The sequence below is a fragment of the Narcine bancroftii genome, chromosome 7 (assembly GCF_036971445.1).
Source record: "Narcine bancroftii isolate sNarBan1 chromosome 7, sNarBan1.hap1, whole genome shotgun sequence".
NCBI lineage: Eukaryota > Metazoa > Chordata > Chondrichthyes > Torpediniformes > Narcinidae > Narcine > Narcine bancroftii.
The window spans coordinates 52,381,535-52,401,206 of record NC_091475.1 but is presented as its reverse complement, the minus strand read 5'-3'; the positions used below and the strand labels follow the sequence as shown (position 1 = coordinate 52,401,206).

The following is a 19,672-nucleotide window of genomic DNA, read 5'->3' as shown; positions in this document are numbered from 1 at the left end:
GTGGAGGAGGGAGGATGCCTCTCTTTTCTCACTGAGGAAGCACCAACAATCTGTCCCCTTCCTTCGCTCTCATAGAAACATGTCTACTTTGGAACAAATCTGTCCTTCCACTGATGGACTGTCCTGATTCACTTTCCATTTGTTGCCAATTTTTAACCCATTGATCTGAACCACAATCATGGAATCACAGAAACTTCAGCTCACCACAAAGCAACCATTTCCACCAATTCTTCACTCATTCCATTTCCTTCTCCCCACAGTCCTTTCCAACTCACTGTAGCTGCTTCCCACCCACCTTCTAAATCAGTATTATTGCACAATTTATTTTGCAAATTTCCTTAATAATCTAAAATCTGTAAGAGCACAAGGCTATTCTTAATTTCTCCTCTGTGAGAACATATTCCACTTGCCCTTTTATTCTCCAGAACTAATCCACCATTGCTTCCATTATCAGTGGGCTGGTAACAGACTCATCCATGAATTCCTCCCCAGCTTCAATGGGATCAGTTAAATTCAAGGATCTGTGGAGTTTTACAGTACGGAAACAGACCCTTTGTCAATACTGTTAATTCATAAAATTGCTGGTAAAACTCAGCAGGTCCTGTATCATCCTCCTCCTATGAATAATGGAGGACCTGCTGAGTTTCTCCAGCTCTTTTGTGTATTAACAACAATCACAGCATCAATACTTTGTCAATATCAACAAGGACACCTATTGCATCTCATCCCAGTTGCCTGAGTTCAGCCCATATCTCTCCAAGCCTTTTCAGTGTATGTATCTGTCCAAATATGTACAGTACATTTAAATTGTATGTGTGGTGTCTCTCCTATGTCCTCTGGCAGCTTATTATGTGTACAAACTACCCTTGTGTGAAAAGCATACCGCTGTAATTCCCTTCAATTTTTTCTCCTCTCATCTACGCTAAAACTATTTTTTTAAACCAGCCAACAAACTTTATTCAAAGCTACATTACATCTAAAACTCTCCTCTTCTGCATTATGACCATCTCCTCTTTCTATGCCTCCCATCCCATAATTTTAAAGACACCAGTTAGGTCACCTCAGCCTCTTTCACTTCAATTAAAAACAGTCCCAGCATTTGCAATCTCTGCTAACTCAAACTCTAACCCCAATCTAGGCAACATCTTTGTAAATTGCTTCAGCAACCTCTCTGTACAATCATTTCCTTTGAATAGCACATTGTGACCACAACTGTACAAAATGCTCCAAATGCAGCTGAAGCAACTTTGTGTTCAACTTGTCATTCTGACTCTTGTACGTAAGATCTGGGTATCTCTGCCCACCCCATATGTTGGTGGCGACCATGTCCTTAAACCATTACAACCTCCCAGAGAGAGTACTCCCAGGGTGATAATGGCTCAGGATTTAGACCCAACCAAGCTGAAGGAGTGATGATACTTTTCCAAACTTGGTGCAAGCTTGGAAAAGAACTGGCAAGAGGTGCTATTTCCACATGCCAGATGCTCTTGCTCCACTTGGTAGAAGAGGTCATGTTCTTTAGAGATGCTGTCCAACAAGTCTAGGTGCTTTCATCAAAGCAGCCACCATGTGCTGGTGATGGAGTGAGATTGAATAATACAGCTCCATGTTCTCTGGAGTTTTAATGAAAAGTTGTCCCATTGACCAGTCACAATTTTGGTTAATGATGACCTCTGGATATTGATGGGGCAGTAATCAGCATGAGTAAGGCATTTGATTGCATTCTTTCCTGTTGATGATTTTCACTGCCTTTCACTTCGACCCATGCATGAATTTTGTCTCGATCAGATTGCATACAGGCACAGACGACTTCATTTACAGAGAAGGTGCAAAGAAATAAATTATTTTATGATCTAATAATCTGATTACAAGTCCCAATCTCTTGTAAAAATTCTGTTCTTTTCTTGTCCCTCCTCCATCTCTGCTGTATCTGTTCCCAGGATGAGGCCGTCAATTTGAGGGCATCTGAGGTGTCCTCTTTCTTCAGCTAACACAGTTTTCCCTCTGCTGCCATTAATTCTGCCCTCACCCACAACTCCTTTCTTTCCTGCCCTGGACCCTTCCCTCCCCAGATGGAACAAGGAAGAGTTTACCTCATCCTTACCTGCCACCCCACTAGTCTCCAAATCCAACATATTCTCCGTAATTTTTACCACCTACAATGGGATCCTGCCAACAGATACATCTTCCCCTCCCCTTTTCTCTCTGCTTTTTGCAGAGATCACTCTCCTCGGAACTCGCTTGTCCACTTAACCCTTCTCACCAGTCATCTCCTTCATGCCTACCCCAGCGACTGCAAGAAGTTGTCCTTCTAAGTGAAGAGGAACTTCATTTATGAACCTGCAGGGGTCATTTACTGCATCCAGTGCTCGGTTTGTGGCCTTCTCTGCATTGGGGAGACTGAACGCAACTGGGAGATTGCTTCACTCTCTCTGCTGCACCAGCAAGGACCTACCAGTAGCCAACAGTTTTAATTGCACACATGATTGCTATACTAACATGTCTATGGCCTCATGTACTGCCAAACGATGGCTACCCGTAAATAGGAGAAACAACGCCTTATCTTCCATCTCGGCAATCTCCAATCTGATGGCATCAATATCGACTTCTCCAATTTCCCTTAACCGCCTCCACCAGACTTTCCCTACCCTTCTCTCTCCTTTCCTCCAGCTCCCACTCCCTTTCCTTCCTTCTCCTTTCAAGCCTACATTTATTAATGCTCTCTCCTCTCCCCATCACATCTCAGTTTCTCTTCTATCCTCCCCTTTTCACCTCTGACCTGTTCGTCTGTGCTCCTTCCCCTGCCCTTTCCTCTTTTCTCTCCTCCTCATCCCTCCCCCCCACTCTTTTTATTCAGACGCTTCCCTGTTTACCCACATTTTCGATGTTCCAAAACAATGAATGTGTTTCACTTTCTTTGGATGCAGTGTAACCTGCTGAGTTTCTCCAGCACTGTTGTGTACTGCACTAGACAGCATCAAGTTTTGTTTACCATGATCTTACAATAGATGGAAGGTTAATAATAAGGTGATTAAAGTGGCTGGATATCAGACAGTGGAACTCCTGCAGTGACACAAATGGGTTGGTATGATCGACCCCCAACTACTACAACCATCTTCCTTTATGTGAGATGTGAGATGCGACTCCCCTTTACTGACTTATTTTGATTGGAATGGCCAGTCTTCAATACTCAATCCCTTTGAATCCAGACTCTAATATTGTCACTCAATCAGAGGCAATTCTTTCCTCAAGCTCTTCATCTCTTTGAATCAGACGGACCATTTAAGCTCTTGCACTCTGCCCTGTTTTTTGGTCCTCTGCCTGATCCATTCTCTTTCTCCCTTTGGATTGATGTTAATACTACCTACATTTCTTAGTGAATCTCAGTTATTCCCACCCAAGTCTTTTGGTGGGACATATCTTTCTCCGCCACAATTTAATTTAAGGCCAATTTTAGAATCTTGGCTCTGACCCTGCTGGTGCAGCCTGACCTTCTTCAATAAGACCCTCCTGACCAAATATAGTTCATTAAAAATAATCTGGAATAAAAATCTGGGACACAAATGTACTGATTCACCAATGCTTTTAAGGGAGGAAATTCACCATCTTACTTGGTTAGCCAAAATGTACGCCAGACTGAGAGCAACTCGGAACTTCCCCCGAAAATGACCAAGTAAACTCAAGAATAATTCAATAAATGGTGATTAAATGCTGCCTTGTCAGCAATGACACAGTCTAATGGAGTTTGTTGTTGGAATTATGTGGCCAGTGGTCCACTACCCATTTGTATTTTACTATTCTGTAACATTGTCAACACAGTCGTTTTAATACTATCATTAAGATTACTTTTAGTATCAGATAAAAACACTTGTAATGAAAATGGTAACAGAGCCATCCACCTTTTGTCCTTCTGCCAATCAACTGAAAGACACGTGGAAATTATTGAGGGCATCAAGTCCTCATTTCCATTTCACCCAGGCCATTGAATTATCTGCCAGATATTCTCTCATTCAAATGCTACAAAGCTCACTATCTTTCAGAACAAGCTGTCGTGGAAACAAAAATGATTCATCACTTCAATTTGAAAAATGAAAGCAGTGCAGCTAATTTTCTTCAATTACATGGGAGCTCATGATTTGATCTGTAGTTTGAAGTGATGGGAAAGTTAAATGTGAATTTAACATGATTATATCCTAAAATACAATGCAAATCAAAAATTAAAAATTTCCTGAAAGATTTAGTGATTAATTTTAAGTATTTGAAAATCAGCGACCATCCTGGTGAGGACACAATGCAAAAGAGCAATTTAAAATTGCCAATAAATCAATACACGTTCGTTTGAAATAAACTTGGTTTTAAATGCTAAAGCAAAAAAATGTTATTTCCACTCCTCTTGAAACTGGCACACACTCTGTCAGAACACAACTTTCAATGGAACACAGGAAGAGGAATTTTTCCTACTGACTCTCAGGCTTGCTCACATATGCTATCAGATGAGGCTCACCTCCATTTCCTCTCCTTTGATCCAAAGCCCTTTAAACCTGCCCATCTCAGTCTTTAATGAAGCAATTTACTCAAACCTTTCTGGGAAAGCCTCAGATTTTAAGAGAAAGTTCTTGGCATCGTCGTGCCAAAATGCAGTAAAACACAGAAGTCTGCAGACACAGTGATTGTAGTAAAAACACAGAGATAATGGAAGAACACAGCAGGTTTTGCAGTATCCATAGGAGGCAGATATATTTACCTCCAATGGACACTGCAAGATCAGCCAAGTTCCTCCAGCTTCTCTGTGCTTTTACTTCATACTAAAATGATCTGGCAGCAGTTTCATTATTGTGTCCCCTTTTTGTGGCTTAATCCAACAAAGGAAACTGCTTTGTGGTTTATGCCCTACAATGTGCCTTTATCAATTTATTTGCCTTGAATACTGTTCAATATTTCAGCTTCAAGATAGTACCGACCAATGTATTGAACTTCTTTATCATTTAACAATTTATTCAGTGTCACTCTGCTCTGCCTGTCTTGGAGACCTGCAACGTGACTCCCATATGAAACACAGAGGCAACTAACTGAAGATTGCAAATTAATGCATTTCATCCTCATGTTTCTGTATCCTAAGCACCGCCAGATAATGGCAAATATCCCATTTGCTCCTTTGATATTTGCATCAGGGGTAGGTTGAACCAATTAGTTTTACATGCCTTTGAAATTGGACAGTTTTATTTTCATGAATGAACACGCAGATCCTTTTCACTTCTCTCCAGTTCCCAGTCTTAGACTGTTTAGAAAACATTTAAATGTGATGTTCTTGCAGGAAAAGTTGGTGAATTGGTTCTTTTCCATAATTACTTCCACTGGCCCATTTCACCCACCTGTCATTTGGCAAGTTCCCATCCATAGCATTCAAAGGATTCCATACCTTATCTGCAAGTCTGATACTAGATTTTACAATGCGCATGATTTAAAAATAATTAGATGCTCCTGGGCAGTGCTATATTCCTGAGCAAAAATTATCCTTCGCATATAAATGAATTATTCTTCAGGGATTAATCCAATTAGGTCACAAGTAACTTTTCAAAAACAGGATGATTTGGGACCAACTATTTTGGCATTTCTGATGCTTAGCTTGATGTTTACAATAGTAAACATTTAATGAAGCTAAATTTCCCACAAAATTCCAAGTAAACTGAACATTTCAGAATGAGTCACCAAAATTTCAGCAAAACTCCTTATTAAAGCTCTCTTCTCACTGTAGCCTTCAGACAGAAGATGCAGAAGAATTGTTCAAGAACAATTTTTCTCATTAAACCAATGGTGATACTATGCCAGGTCAGAAACTGTGAACTGTGGTGGAAGACAACTTTGTTACTTTTGATAGAGAGAACAGAAGCCCAGATTTAAGCATCTATATCTGAAGCTATATGATCTCAAAACAAAGGTACTGTAACAATGACTGCACACCATTATTGTGAAGGTGGGATTTGGTCTCTCCAAGGACCCAGTGGAAGTTACTTCAGCTAATAGTGTCTTGGACAGGTCCATCTTGACAGCCAGTGAGAAATGATGAAGTCACACAACTTCTTCCATTGTGTTGGTTTTCTTACAGCCTGTCACACACCCAACATGAGAGGTGCATTCTCAAACCAGCTTAGTCAATGATAATGCTCCTCAGACAGTTTTGGAGATGGGCCTTTTTTTGCCTTCATTGCTGCTTCTAAGTCTTGTTCAAGGAGACATTCTGATCTATCAATCAATTCAGCTCGAGAAATAGTGGCCAGGATTTGGGTAGCAATCTAAAGGAGGATCTGAGCGAACAGTAAATATCCATTTGCATTTGGGCAAAAGGAGATAAATCTTGGAACACAACCTCACCCAATGCTGTAGAATATTGAATGCATAATTTCACCAAAAAAAAATCACAACCTGTTATCATATGATACAGCTAAATTGCAATGTCAGAACTTTGAATTAGTTATGGAAATATTGATAGTGAATACAACATAACATTCTCCATTCTCTCTTAATTTGTGATTATTTACATTAAAAAGTATTTACCTGCCAATGAAGGATGATGCTCCAGATCAAACCCAGGGTAAGTTTATGGTTTCCATCCACGATGTCACTACTTCCGATATTTACCAAATCCACCTGTAGAGAATAGTTACAATATTATTAACAGTATTTTATTGACAATACACTCACAGCTATCCAGATGTTCAAAGCTGTCTACGGCAAAATATAGGTCTACTTTTAATATATGCCCAGGCATTTGGAGTACAAACATAGAAGGAAGCCAATTGTTGTACATTGCAAAGAGAAGTATTTTATTGTGTTGTTTCTATGACTCCATAATTGCTTTAAGTGAGAGATAGATGTGATAAAAACCAAAAAGAGCAACTCAGATTATAATTCTGTGAAAAAAAAATTGCCAGAGAGTGCATTGGAATCATTAGCTCAGCATGTCATCAAACTGGGGAACTACATTTTGGTCTCCAGGAATGAAAATAGGTGGGGAGGGTAGGAATATTTAGGCAAGTTGGAGGGGTACTATCAGATGTCATGTATGAACTTTGTGCTGTTGCTACCTGTAAAGGTAGAGATTTTCCCAAGTCTGCAGACTCTGAAAAAGCATCAACACCAAAAGAGACGTCACCAAGGTTTTGAGAGAAGATATGTATCCCAGTTTTCATTCCTTCAGCACAGTCCAACAGAACCTCATATTCACTCTGATAACTCTTTCTTCCCACCTTCCCATGGCTGTTGACATGTCAGCCGGAAATTAGGCTGGGTCACCTTCCACGCATGCACATTCAAAAGCTGCTGCCTCCCTCTGCACCTCCATTGTGGCCTCATTTGCTTCTTCACCAAATCCACAACTGAAAGGAAGTTTCAACATGTTCACCGTTGAAAGCCCCTTTTCTGAGGAATTAATGAACTGCTTCCATTCTTCCTGCAGGAGAAATTAGCACATCTTCTTTAAGCAATGGGGTGATACCCATGAATTAATAATGGAGTTAGTGGCTGAATTATTTGCAGTACAACTGCAGTTTAAGCCCTCCTTCCCCAGTTCCTCTTCTTCAATCACATGCTGGGCACACCTCCTGGGCATGGCAAGGGGCTTCCAGTGATCTGATTAGCCACATGCCTCAAGTCAGCATTGCAACCCCTCTCTACTCTCCCATTTTCCAGATCTATCAATCAATCATTATGACCCTAGCACCAGAAAGAGCAACGATAAGAACCTCAATGATAATTTTAATTAAAATGAAACCAGAAGCTGACAAAGAGATCAGCAAACTACAAGATTTTCCTTTTGGAAATGGGGTGGGGAGGGGAGGTGGGGTGAAAAGTCAGCACAAGGTGCAAAAGGTGATGGAGGCAGCAGAAAGAACTCACTGAGATGGCTCTTTGCACTCCCCAGCTGCACTCTCGGCGACACAAGAGACTGCAGATGCTGGAATCTGCAGAGCCACAGGGACTGTCAACGTTGCAGGCCATGACCCCACACCAGAACTTGAACTAATGCACGGTTTCGAGCCAAAACAATGACCATCCTTTTGACTCCCCAGATGCTCCTCGACCTAGTGAGCTCCCCTGGCAGTTTTTTATTATCCCTCCAGCTCTGATCTTTCACAACAGTTTCTTTAGTTAATCTTTTTGCTTCATAAGACTTGATGGTTAAAATAAACCAGAATGTTCAATTCAACTCTGACTGACTTGAAAGGATGACGTTGAAAATTTCAGGCCAACAATCACAGGAGATGGACTGAACAGTGGGTGGGGCAGTAATTCACACAGAGGCTCCACCTGCTCCACTTCCAGAGGCAAAACAGCTCATTATTTTGATGAAATATGGGTCAGTTACAGAGGATCTCATCACCATTGGTGCCAGTCACTCAACATCAGCTCTTCTCACGTGCGGGGTCTTGGTGAACACATCATGTTTTTCTCAACAAAGAGCACACATTAGACGCACTTAATTGGTTGGAAAGCACTGAGGGACATCCTGGGACTGAAACCATGACAGAAATCTGGCTGACTGAAGCCTGTTATTGTTTGCCAATATGTAAACAGCCAAATCATGATTATGAGTCAGCACTCTATCATCCTGTCATCCTGCTTTCTCTTTCATGCATCAGATGGAAGTTCTGTGAAGGTGGGTTCCAGGGTCAGTATGAACATCCATGGAGAGAAATGAAATGGTCAGTGAATATTTCAGGTCATGTCCCTTTATCTTGACTCAAGTTGGAATGGGTGACATTGTGCAATAAAGAGAGGAAAAGAAGGGTGGGTATCAGGAGAGAGTCAAGAGGTGATGGAGGGCAGATCTCCCTTCAGAGTTGGAAGACTTTGAGAATTGGTAGAGTAGTTCACTGGAGATAAAATTGTGGAAATTCGAGTCTTGAGTTAAGAAGAAGCTGGACAGACTCAGTGGGTCAGGGAGCTTCCTTGGAGAGAAATCTTAACCTTAGCTCCTCCCCAGACCTGCCTCCCAACTTATATCTGCTCTTTACATACTTGAAATCTCCCTCTCTTAATTGACTCTCGGAAAGAGTCCTGACCTGAAATGTTGACCGTCCACCTCTCCCCATGGATGCTGCCTGACTTTCTTTCAAGACCCTCCAGCTTCTCTCTGTTCACTCACGTTCTCTTGAGTTAGTTGGTTACAAAGTTGCATCCAGAGTGTAGCCTTGTTGCAGAATTCTGGGAGTTGATGGGAATGTGGGGAGAGTAAAATGGGATTGGGGTTCAATTCTTGTAAATGGGTGCTTGATGGTTGGCATAGACTTGGTGCATCAGAGGATGTGTTTCCATGGTGCCTCTCTCAATGACAACGAGGAAACTCAAACTGTCCCAAGGTCATTCCTTGAGATGTTGGAAAGTTGGACCGGGACCAGTCCAGTAATCAGATTCCTCAACCACAAAGGTTAGAGGTGGGGAAAATGTTCCAAGTTTATCCTCAAAAACTGGAGAAACTGGTTTTCATTTTTCATTAAACCTTCATCGAAATAAGTACAATATTTCATATTAACTAAAAATGACCTTTGAACTGGAAGTCTTGAATGCAACATCTTCCAGCAGCTTTAAACCGCTGTGCTTTCCAACCCGATTAACAGACAGATTGTCTGTTCAAATGTAATCACACAATCACTTACATTGTTCTTCTGCAAAATCTGTAAAGCTCGATTGACATTGTTCAGGGCATGAACTCTTGTCGATCCCTTTTCTTTTGCCTAGACAAAAGATTGCACAATGTTGAAGAAAGTATATACAGGAAAAAACATACGTATCTATCATCAAGCTATAGCTTTGTGCTCTCCTTTACTCCTCACCTTAATCTGCTGCAGCCAAGGAAATTAAAAAGTCTTTCTGGAAACAAGATTAAATGAAATGATCGACATAAGCCTGTGAGCACAAGTGAGTTCAGAACAACCTATGTGATTCAAGCAGCCCGCAGCATCAAGTGCTGCAAGTTAAGGACAGAGCAACTATGACGCCTCCAAGATCTCTCAGCGATTTATGAATTCTTGTCACTCATGATTTGACATGAAAGCTAGACGTCTGTAATCGCCACAGCAATTTCCATAGCTCCCATAAAGATTTCAAAATAGTTATTCCAAATGATCTTTACAATCTCTTTATCCCAGAATTATTCACATAGATTTTTTTTTTAAAAAGCTGTATTCTTTTACTGGACAAAATATGGACATTTTTAAAATAGTTATGAACTTTATGTTGCATGTGAATAACTTAATCATCTGACACCTGTTCTTCATTTGTTTACGGGATGTGTTTGTCACTCCAAGGTCAACATTTATTGCCCTCAGCTAGTCATGCCAAACCACTTGCTTGAATAGCAGCAGTCTTTCTGGTGAAGCACTCCCGGAGCTTTGTGCTCCATATACAAACTTATACTGTGACTGAAAACAGCCATTTTCCCATGCAGACGATAAATGAACGTTACTTTTTTTCTTAAAACACTGCTCCATGAAAATGTTCTGGATGGAGTGAAGTTTGGTGCCTGTAATGTCGCAGCCCGACTTAACAACCCTCTTGAGTTTATTCTTATCCTGAGAATTGGCGCCTCCATAACAGGCAGTGATGCAACCAGCCAGAATGCTCTCCACAGTACAGCTGTAGAAATTTACGAGAGTCTTTGGTGACATACCAAATCTCCACAGGCATCTCACAAAGTATAGCTGTTGGCGATCATCTTTGTGAGTGCATCAATGTAGAGGCTCCAAGACAGGTCCTTGGAGATGATGACACCCAGAACTTTGAAGTTCTTGACCCTCTCCACTACTGAGCCCTCAATAAGGACTGGCTCATGTTCCCCTGACTTCCACAATCATCTCCTTGGTTTTGCTGGCATTGACTGTAAGGTTGTTGATGTTACACCATTCAATAAGATGATCTATCTCCCTCCTGTTCGCTTCCTCATTGGCATTTGTGATTCTGCCAATGACTGAGGTGTCATCTGCAAACTTGCAGATAGCATTGGATTTGTGCCTAGTCGCAGTCATGGGTGTTTAGTGAGTAGAGCAGTGGGCTAAACACACATCATGAGGTGCGTCTGTGTTGATAATCAGTGAGGAGATATCGTTTTCAATTTGTACTGACTGTGATCTTCTGATGAGAAAGTCAAGGATCCAGTTGCAGAGAGGGGTACAGAGGCCTGGAGTTTGTAGCTTCTTGACCTGCACTGAGGGAATAATGGTATTGAAGGCTGAGCAGCAGTCGTACCGTATACAGGAGTTGCTGTTTTCGAGGTGACTCAGAGCTGAGTGGAGAGCCAGTGATATTACATCTGCTGCGGAGTGATTGTGAAGATAGGTGAATTGTAGCAGGTCCAGATCTTTGCTTATGTGCATGTTAATTCTGGCCATGACCAGCCTCTCAAAGCATTTCATCACAATAGAAGTTCTTGCCACTGGGCAATAGTCGTTGAGGCAGCTCACACTACTCTTCTTGGGTACCGGGATGATTGATGGCCTTTAGAAGCAGGTGGGATCCTTTGACAACAGCCAGGTTGAAAATGTCCGTGCACACTCTGGCTAATTGGTTGGCACATATTTTCAGTACCCTGCCAGGTACGCCATCAGAGCCTGATGCCTTACTAAGGTTCACCTTCTTGAATGATGTTCTGACATCACACTAAGAGACAGTTATCACAGGGCCCTCAGTCTTTTTGGGGATTTCTCGTATGCACTTGGTGGTTCTTCTCAAATCAGGCATAGAAGGTTTTCAGCTCATCAGGTACTGAAGCATCACTGCCATCTATAGTGTTTGCCATCGCTTTGTAGGCTGTAACAGTCTGCACACCTTGCTGGCATGCATTTGTCTCCAGCTTCCTCCGGAATTGCTACTTTGCTTCATAGGTGGTCTTCCACAGATCATATCTGGACCTCTTGCAAAGATCCTGATCCCGGCCTTAAACACCCTTGTTTTTGCCTTCAGCATGTTACGAATTCTCTGATTTATCCAGGGCTTCTGGTTGGGGAACATCTGCTTTGCACATGTGGGCACCCACTAATCCACACAGGTCTTGATGAAGTTGGTGACACCTGCTGCATATTCATTCAAGTCAATGGATGAGTTCTTGAATACGTTCCAGTCCACTGATTAAAAGCAGTCCTGCAGGTGCTCATCTGCCTCCCTCAACCACACTTTCACCGTCTTCACCACTGGTGCTGTGGTCTTCACTCTCTGATTGTACACTGGGAGTAGAATACAGCTAGGTGATCAGACTTGCCAATGTGCCAGCATGATACGGCTCGGTATGCGCTCTTCATGGTGGTGGTCCAGTGGTCAAGCGTATTGCTTCCCCTGGTCTCACATGTGACGTATTGGTGGTAGTTTGTCAGAGTCTTCTTCAGGTTGGCCTGATTGAAGTCCCTCAAAATGATTGGGAAGGCATCAGGATGTGTTGTCTCATGACTGTTCATCACAGTGCTAGTCCCTCCACCACCAGCCTGGGGTGGAATGTGCTCTGCGACCAGGATGATGGCAGTGGTTCATCTTGCACTGCTGACTCTCACCTTGGCTGACATGAAATAAAACCATGACCGTCATTTTGACAAAGCCATGGAACAATGTAAACAATGATGGCTTCTCATATTATGATATCTATTGCCCATGTGATGCTAATCTATCTTTCAAACAAAATTCAATTTTTGATTGTAAATTGATCATAAATTGTTTCCTGTATCATTGATCACTAAATTGACAATAGTTTTATTCTAAAGCTCAGTGAGCAGACAATTGGAAGCAGGCTTCCTGCAAAGAAATGAGAACAGATTATTCCAAAAAGACTAATTATTAGCAGAACATATTGATTTAAAAAAACCTCGCAGAAGCTTCATAACCTTCAAATTGAAATGGTTCATAGCTCAAGGTTGTAACTGTGGACAAGACAGCAAAAAGCATGATATATTTTAACACTGACAGTTCACTAAATTCACATTAAAATGCCTAGCACATTTATTATTTATTTTCTCTTCATTCCTTCTTCCTTCGCTATCTGTCCAACTAAAACTGACATCTCTGGTTTGACACAATCATGTCCACTGCTGAGGTCCAAAGGAAAACAAACAGACAGGAATTGGCAGTCCATTCGCTGTATTCACACAACCTGTCAACATAATTAATTTCACAAATATTCAGGGTTGAAGCCACACACATAGTGTATAGTTTCAAAGCCCTGGTGTTTTGCACACTGAAGGACAGTTAAGTCTTTAACAATATTAAAGCTTTAAAAATAGACATTAAGATGTTTATGGGATCACTTGGAAGCTAATGAAGATCGTTTCCATTGACTAATTATATCAGTCAAAATTAAACAGGGAAATATATTCGGCATCAAATTATCAGAATATTTGGAGGATCTGTGACCAACAAAATCCTGTAATAGAAACATAGTTTGTTGAATAGAACATCAAATGCAACAAGATTAAATAAATGTCAAGGCTCAATTTCAAACTATAGCACGAACTTAGTGAAATTAAAATTCCTGCAACCCATGGCGTTCTCCCAAGAATCACCACAGTGGTACTATCACAAACCAGATGAAAAACATGCAGCACCCAAGAGGGAAGGTCATGAAGTTAAGTGCATCAGAAAAGCTTTATTGTAGCTCATGCTGAAATTAACAGCAGTTCAAGCTACCAAGTGGGCTACTTACTAGATTATGGCCAACAAGACCTTCCAATAGTTCCAGAAGCCGCCTTCCATCACGTAGGTCGGTGAATAGATCTTTAATCAAAGGTTTCCCAGCCTAAGTGAAAAATTTGAAAAAGATATTTATAAGAAATAACACATCAAAACAAGGAAATTGAATGATTGCTAATGGTGACTTTTTGTTTACTTTATGGCAGGCAAAATAGAAATTATGTACATCATATTTTTGTATTATAACATGACAAAATAATCTTGTAAAAGGAACCTTGGTGCAGTTGAAATACAGTATTACCATGATTTAAATATTATTTCATGCTCATATGTAATATGTTATTTAATTAACAAACACTCAATTGTGAATCTGGGCTCAGTCCATTTTCTTAGACGAGCTAGAAATATCATAGTTACTTGTCAAGGAAGTAGCATTTTACTGCATATCAAATTTCACTCCTGATGTCAGTGATCACAAACAGACATTGTTCAAGTCACTGAAGAACTGAAATTCCCCATAAACTTATACAGATTAGAAGCTGCCACAAAATATCTTCTATGACATTTTAACACTATAGGAGGAAATAAATGAAAATTTCAAAAAAAATCCAAGTCAACATTGCATATTCAAGGTAATAATATTTCCGAAATCTCTTTCCAAGGGTAAAATATAAAAATTGAGAAAACTTGATTAATGGTTTGCCCTCCTTGTAATTATGGACAATAATGTGGATAGAAAACAAGGTCTACAGGAATATTGCCTCACCCATGGGTCAAAATACATACAACTTTACATCAGCCAAATTGTAAGTCAGAGGATAACAAGGCCTGTTAAAATCAGCAAATTATTAAAAATTGATCTAAAAAAAACAGCTGAGACTTGAACATTACTGAATAAAAAATGAAAAAACACATTGAAGAGATTTTTTTAAAAAAACAGAATGCATGAAGAGAATGAAGGGAAGCATGGTTTCCCAAACAAGAGATAGCTTAAATTCTGTTGTGGATGAAGGAACTGTTAGAGATGCCAATTTTCATCTATTTTCCAAGAACAAATCAGAAAAGCATCCAGACATAAAAGAGAACCAATGGGTTTGTACAATTGGATCTTAAAATAATTACTATCAGTTAAGAGAAATTCTTGAAAATTTGAAGGTACTAATCGATAATAAATTTATTTTACCCAATGCGCAATATCTTTATCTTAAAAGGGGTGGTGTATAGAAAGTAAAGCAGTAGCTGTGAACTACACATTCTAGACTCTTGAAAGGTCCCAGCGATTCAGAAAGCAACAATTCAAACAATGTCCACAAGCAGATTCAGCTTCCCCCACCCTCAATGCCTCTCTGCATTTTGCAGGGTCCGCTCACTCTGAGTCTCTGGTTTTCTCTTCCCTTTTTCTTTTCTATCCTTGAACACTTCCCACCACCGCTATAAAAGGTTAAAAACATCCCTGCATCTCTTCCCTCCATCCAGGGCCATAAATGGACCATCAATATGAGACAGAGCTTCACATGCACTCCCTCCAATCTCATCAACTGCACTCGTTGCTCTCAATGTGGCCTCCACTGCAACAGAGAGACCAGCCCGAGACAGGGCAACCACTTTGCTAAGTACTTATGCTCTGTTCTCAGTTGTCAGCTGAAACTCCTGGTAGCTCGTGATTTTAATCACTCTCCCCATTACCACACCATTAACACCAACCTGTCTGTCCTCTGCCTCATTCATTGCCAGGTTGAGCCAAAGATCATCCTACATATCACCTTCCACCTGGGTAGCCTAATACCCACATGTTGAACATTGAATTTTCCAATTTCAGTTGACTCCCACCCACATCCTCTTTCACTGTTTCCATCAATCCTTTCCCTGCTGTCATTTTCTTACAGCTCCCCCCATTACCTGCCTCTCTAATCCTCACCTACCTTCATCTGTCCCCCATCCTTTTGCCTCTGACCCTTCCTCAGCCTTTTCTCCCTCCTCTTCTTATCTCCAGCAGGAGTCCTGACCCCAAATGCTGATTGCCCATTTCACTCCATGAATTCTGCCCGACTTGCCGAGAGCCTTCAGATTCTCTGCTAACTCAAGATTCCAGCTTTTGCAATTTCTTATGTTCCTCAGAGTGCCAGAGGCTGAGGGGAGCCCAATCGAAGTTCAGAAAATTATCACATTTTCAGCTACGTTCGATGAAGGGGAAATAGCAGATGTAAAAGGAATTTGATGGGGTGCCATTTCCAAAGCTGTTATATGTGGACTCAGAGTTGGACATCATATATTATCTTGGATGTTGAATGATGATTGGACATTAAGCAGGAAAAATTCAAGGCTCATTTCAGTGAGATGGATTGCAACTGTTGGGTGTATCAGAGTCAAATTAAAAACCAGCCAAGAAATCAAAGTCACCACACTCCAGTGCCATTTATGATTTTTAAAATTCATAGAAAATCACACAGTGTAAACAAAATAACAAGATGGATCATGGCAATGGTCAAAATGGGTTGCTCACATTTAGCACAACAGGCAAATCAAATTCATTCACAGCTGCTTCCTGCCACTTCTGGAGCCATTTGGTCATTGGTGATTGTTAATGTAGGAGGTAGTTTGGTTCACAAATGACACAAAAATGGCGCTGTTACAAAAAGGGAGAAGGGTAGGCTTTGGCCACAGATTGATCATGATCAGCTGATAACTTGGACAGAGAAATGGCCGATGGGATTAAATCTTGATATGCGTTAAGGTTAGCATAGCAGTTAGTGACTCTGATTCAAATCCGGCGCTGTCTGTAAAAAGTTTTTACATTCTCCCCATGTCTGTGTGGGTTTTCTCCCACCTTTCAAAATGTATGGGTGTTGTAGGTTAATTGCGGGATTCAGACGGCAGGGGCTCATGGGCCAGAAGGGCATTTTACTATGTTGTATGTGTCTAAATTTTAAAAAATTAGGTGCTGGCATTTTCAATGATCCTTCTTTTTTTTTATTTGGCTTGGCTTCGCGGATGAAGATTTATGTTGGGTATGTCCACGTCTGCTGCAGGCTCCTTGGTGACTGATAAGTCCAATGCGGGACAGGCAGGCATGGTTGCAGCGGTTGCAAGGGAAAATTGGTTGGTTGGGGTTGGGTGTTGGGTTTTTCCTCCTTTGTCTTTTGTCAGTGAGGTGGGCTCTGCGGTCTTCTTCAAAGGAGGTTGCTTCCCGCCGAACTGTGAGGCGCCAAGATGCACGGTTGGAGCCGTTATCAGCCCACTGGCAGTGGTCAGTGTGACAGGCACCAAGAGATTTCTTTAAGCAGTCCTTGTACCTCTTCTTTGGTGGCCAGTGGAGAGCTCACCATAGAACACGATCTTGGGAAGGTGATGGTCCTCCATTCTGGAGATGTGACCCACCCAGCGCAGTTGGGTCTTCAGCAGCATGGATTCGATGATTGCGGACTCTGCCAGCTCGAGTACTTCGACGTTGGTGATGAAGTCATTCCAATGAATGTTGAGGATGGAGCGGAGACAGCGCTGATGGAAGCGTTCTAGGAGCCGTAGGTGATGCCAGTAGAGGACCCATGATTTGGAGCCGAACAGGAGCGTGGGTATGACAACGGCTCTGTACACGCTGATCTTTGTGTGTTTCTTCAGGTGGTTGTTTTTCCAGACTCTTTTGTGTAGTCTTCCAAAGGCGCTATTTGCCTTGGTGAGTCTGTTGTCTATCTCTTTGTCGATCCTTGCATCAGATGAAATGGTGCAGCCGAGGTAGGTAAACTGGTTGACCGTTTTGAGTTCAGTGTGCCCGATAGAGATGTAGGGGGGCTGGTGGTCATGGTGGGGAGCTGATCCAGTTAACAGAGAAATATGCAGAATGAATGGCAGAGCAAGGGAGTATTGAGGGAAATCCCTTGAGGTAGGAGTACAGAGGAAAAGGGAAAGGGTAGTGAAGAAGGAGTTTGGAATGCTTGCTTTAGTTTCTGGATATAGGTTGGGATGCTTTTGGTGCAACTTAAAAAAACAGTGCCAAGGTCTCAGCTGGAAATATTGAGTTTTATTCTGGCTGTCACACTGCGGAAGGATATAATTGCACTGGTAGATGCATCAAGTCCAGATTATTTATCATCCAATTGTACCAGAACAACCTGATGAAACAGCATTCTCCAGTCCACTATGCAGAAACGTGTGCAGAAAGAGCATATATACACCCAAACAATACACAAATGCACTGTACATTTAGACATTTTAAAATGAAATTCTTAATAAATAGTAGAGTAACAGAGTGTTGTTTCAGCAATCTCACTGCCCGTGGGAGATTTGTTCCTCAGCTTGATGGTTCTGGCTCTGGTACTTCTGTATCGTTTTCACTCTGGGATTAGCTGGAAGATGCATTGTGCAGGGTAGTAGGGGTCCTGCCCGATTTTGTGAGCCCTCTTTCATCAATGATCCAAATAAATCTCATATATAGGCTGGAGGGAGACCCCAGTGATCCTCTCTGCCGCTTTTATGGTCCTGTGATGTAGCCTGACAGGATGCCCTCGATAGAGCTCCCGTAGAAAATTGACAGAATGGAAGCCAATGGTCTTGCCCACCTCAGGCTTCTGAGGAAGTGCAATAGCTGATGCAGTAGCAGTCTGAGTCGACAGTCCTGAGGAGCATCAGTGTGCAACATGATGGCATTTGACGCTCAGCTAGCGATCTGGACAGACAGCGGTCTTTCCATTAAGAAGTCCACAATCCAGTTACAGAGAGGGGTATTGGGTCCCAGCAAGAACAGCTTCTCCACTAGCCTCTGGTTTATGATTGTATTAAATGCTGAGTTGATGTCAATGAACAGCAGCCTGGTGTATGAGATGTTGTTCTCCAGGTGGGTCATGACAGAGAGAGGGATAAGGCTGTAGCATCATCAGTGGAATGGTCCCATCTGCAGGAGAATTGAAATGGTTCAGTGTCTCTGGAGGTGCACTTCCAGCACCAGATGCTTGAAGCATTTAATAATATATTTAGGATATATTTAGGATGTCACTGGCCACGGGGGTAGTGCCAAAGGATTGGAGGGTGGCGCATGTGGTTCCGCTGTTTAAGAAAGGGTCTAAATGTAAACCTGGGAATTATAGGCCCGTGAGTCTGACGTCTGTGGTGGGCAAGTTGATGGAAAGTGTTTTGAGGGATGGTATTTACAAATATTTGGAGGTACAGGGATTGATAGGGAGTAATCAGCATGGTTTTGTCAGGGGTAGATCATGCTTGACAAACCTGATTGAGTTTTTCGAGGGGTTACAAAAAAGGTTGATGAAGGGAAAGCTGTGCATGTTGTCTATTTAGACTTTAGTAAAGCTTTTGACAAAGTTCCCCACAGGAGGTTAGGAAAAAAGGTGGAGGCATTAGGTATAAATGAGGAGGTAGTGAAATGGATTCAGCAATGGTTGGATGGGAGGTGTCAGAGATAACTGGTAGAAAATTGTTTGTCCAATTGGAGGCCGGTGACTAGTAGAGTTCCTCAGGGATTGGTCCTCGGTCCACTATTGTTTGTTATATATATTAACGATCTGGAAATAGGGGTGGAGAATTGGATAAGCAAGTTTGCAGATGATACAAAGATTGGTGGTGTTGTGGACAGTGAGGAAGATTACGGTAGATTAAAAGGTGATTTAGGAAGGCTGGAGGTGTGGGCTGAGAAATGGCTGATAGAATTTAATACAGATAAGTGTGAGGCGTTACATTTTGGAAAGGCAAATCTAAATAGGTCATTTGCATTAAATGGTAGGCTATTGAGATGTGCAGGGCATCAAAGGGATTTAGGAGTTGTGGTAAATTGTACCCTCAAGGCTGATACTCAGGTAGACGGTGTGGTGAAGAAGGCATTTGGAATGTTGGCCTTCATAAATCGGAGTATTGAATTCAAGAGTAGGGAGGTTATGATGAAATTGTACAAGGCATTGGTAAGGCCAAATTTGGAGTACTGTGTACAGTTTTGGTCACCAAATTATAGGAAAGATATAAACAAAATAGAGAGAGTGCAGAGAAGGTTCACGAGAAT

General features: G+C 41.6%; 1 protein-coding gene across 23 annotated transcripts in view; it reads right to left on the bottom strand.

Moving 5' to 3' along the window:
- Positions 1-19,672, bottom strand: part of dmd (dystrophin) — a 1,604,005-nt gene that overhangs the window by 1,197,398 nt on the left and 386,935 nt on the right. For 22 of the 23 annotated variants that reach the window (XR_011341867.1, XM_069890130.1, XM_069890120.1 and 19 more), the window contains 3 exons: positions 13,682-13,774; positions 9,657-9,734; positions 6,556-6,648 (listed from right to left, as the gene is read on the bottom strand). Coding sequence is in view for 21 of the 23 variants with exons in the window: in XM_069890120.1 (XP_069746221.1) it covers positions 6,556-6,648; positions 9,657-9,734; positions 13,682-13,774 (264 nt within the window). In the remaining 2 variants the exon portion in view is untranslated. Of the gene's footprint in view, positions 1-6,555; positions 6,649-9,656; positions 9,735-13,681; positions 13,775-13,969; positions 13,990-19,672 lie in introns of those variants that run through there. The other variant, XM_069890129.1, reaches the window with a different exon arrangement.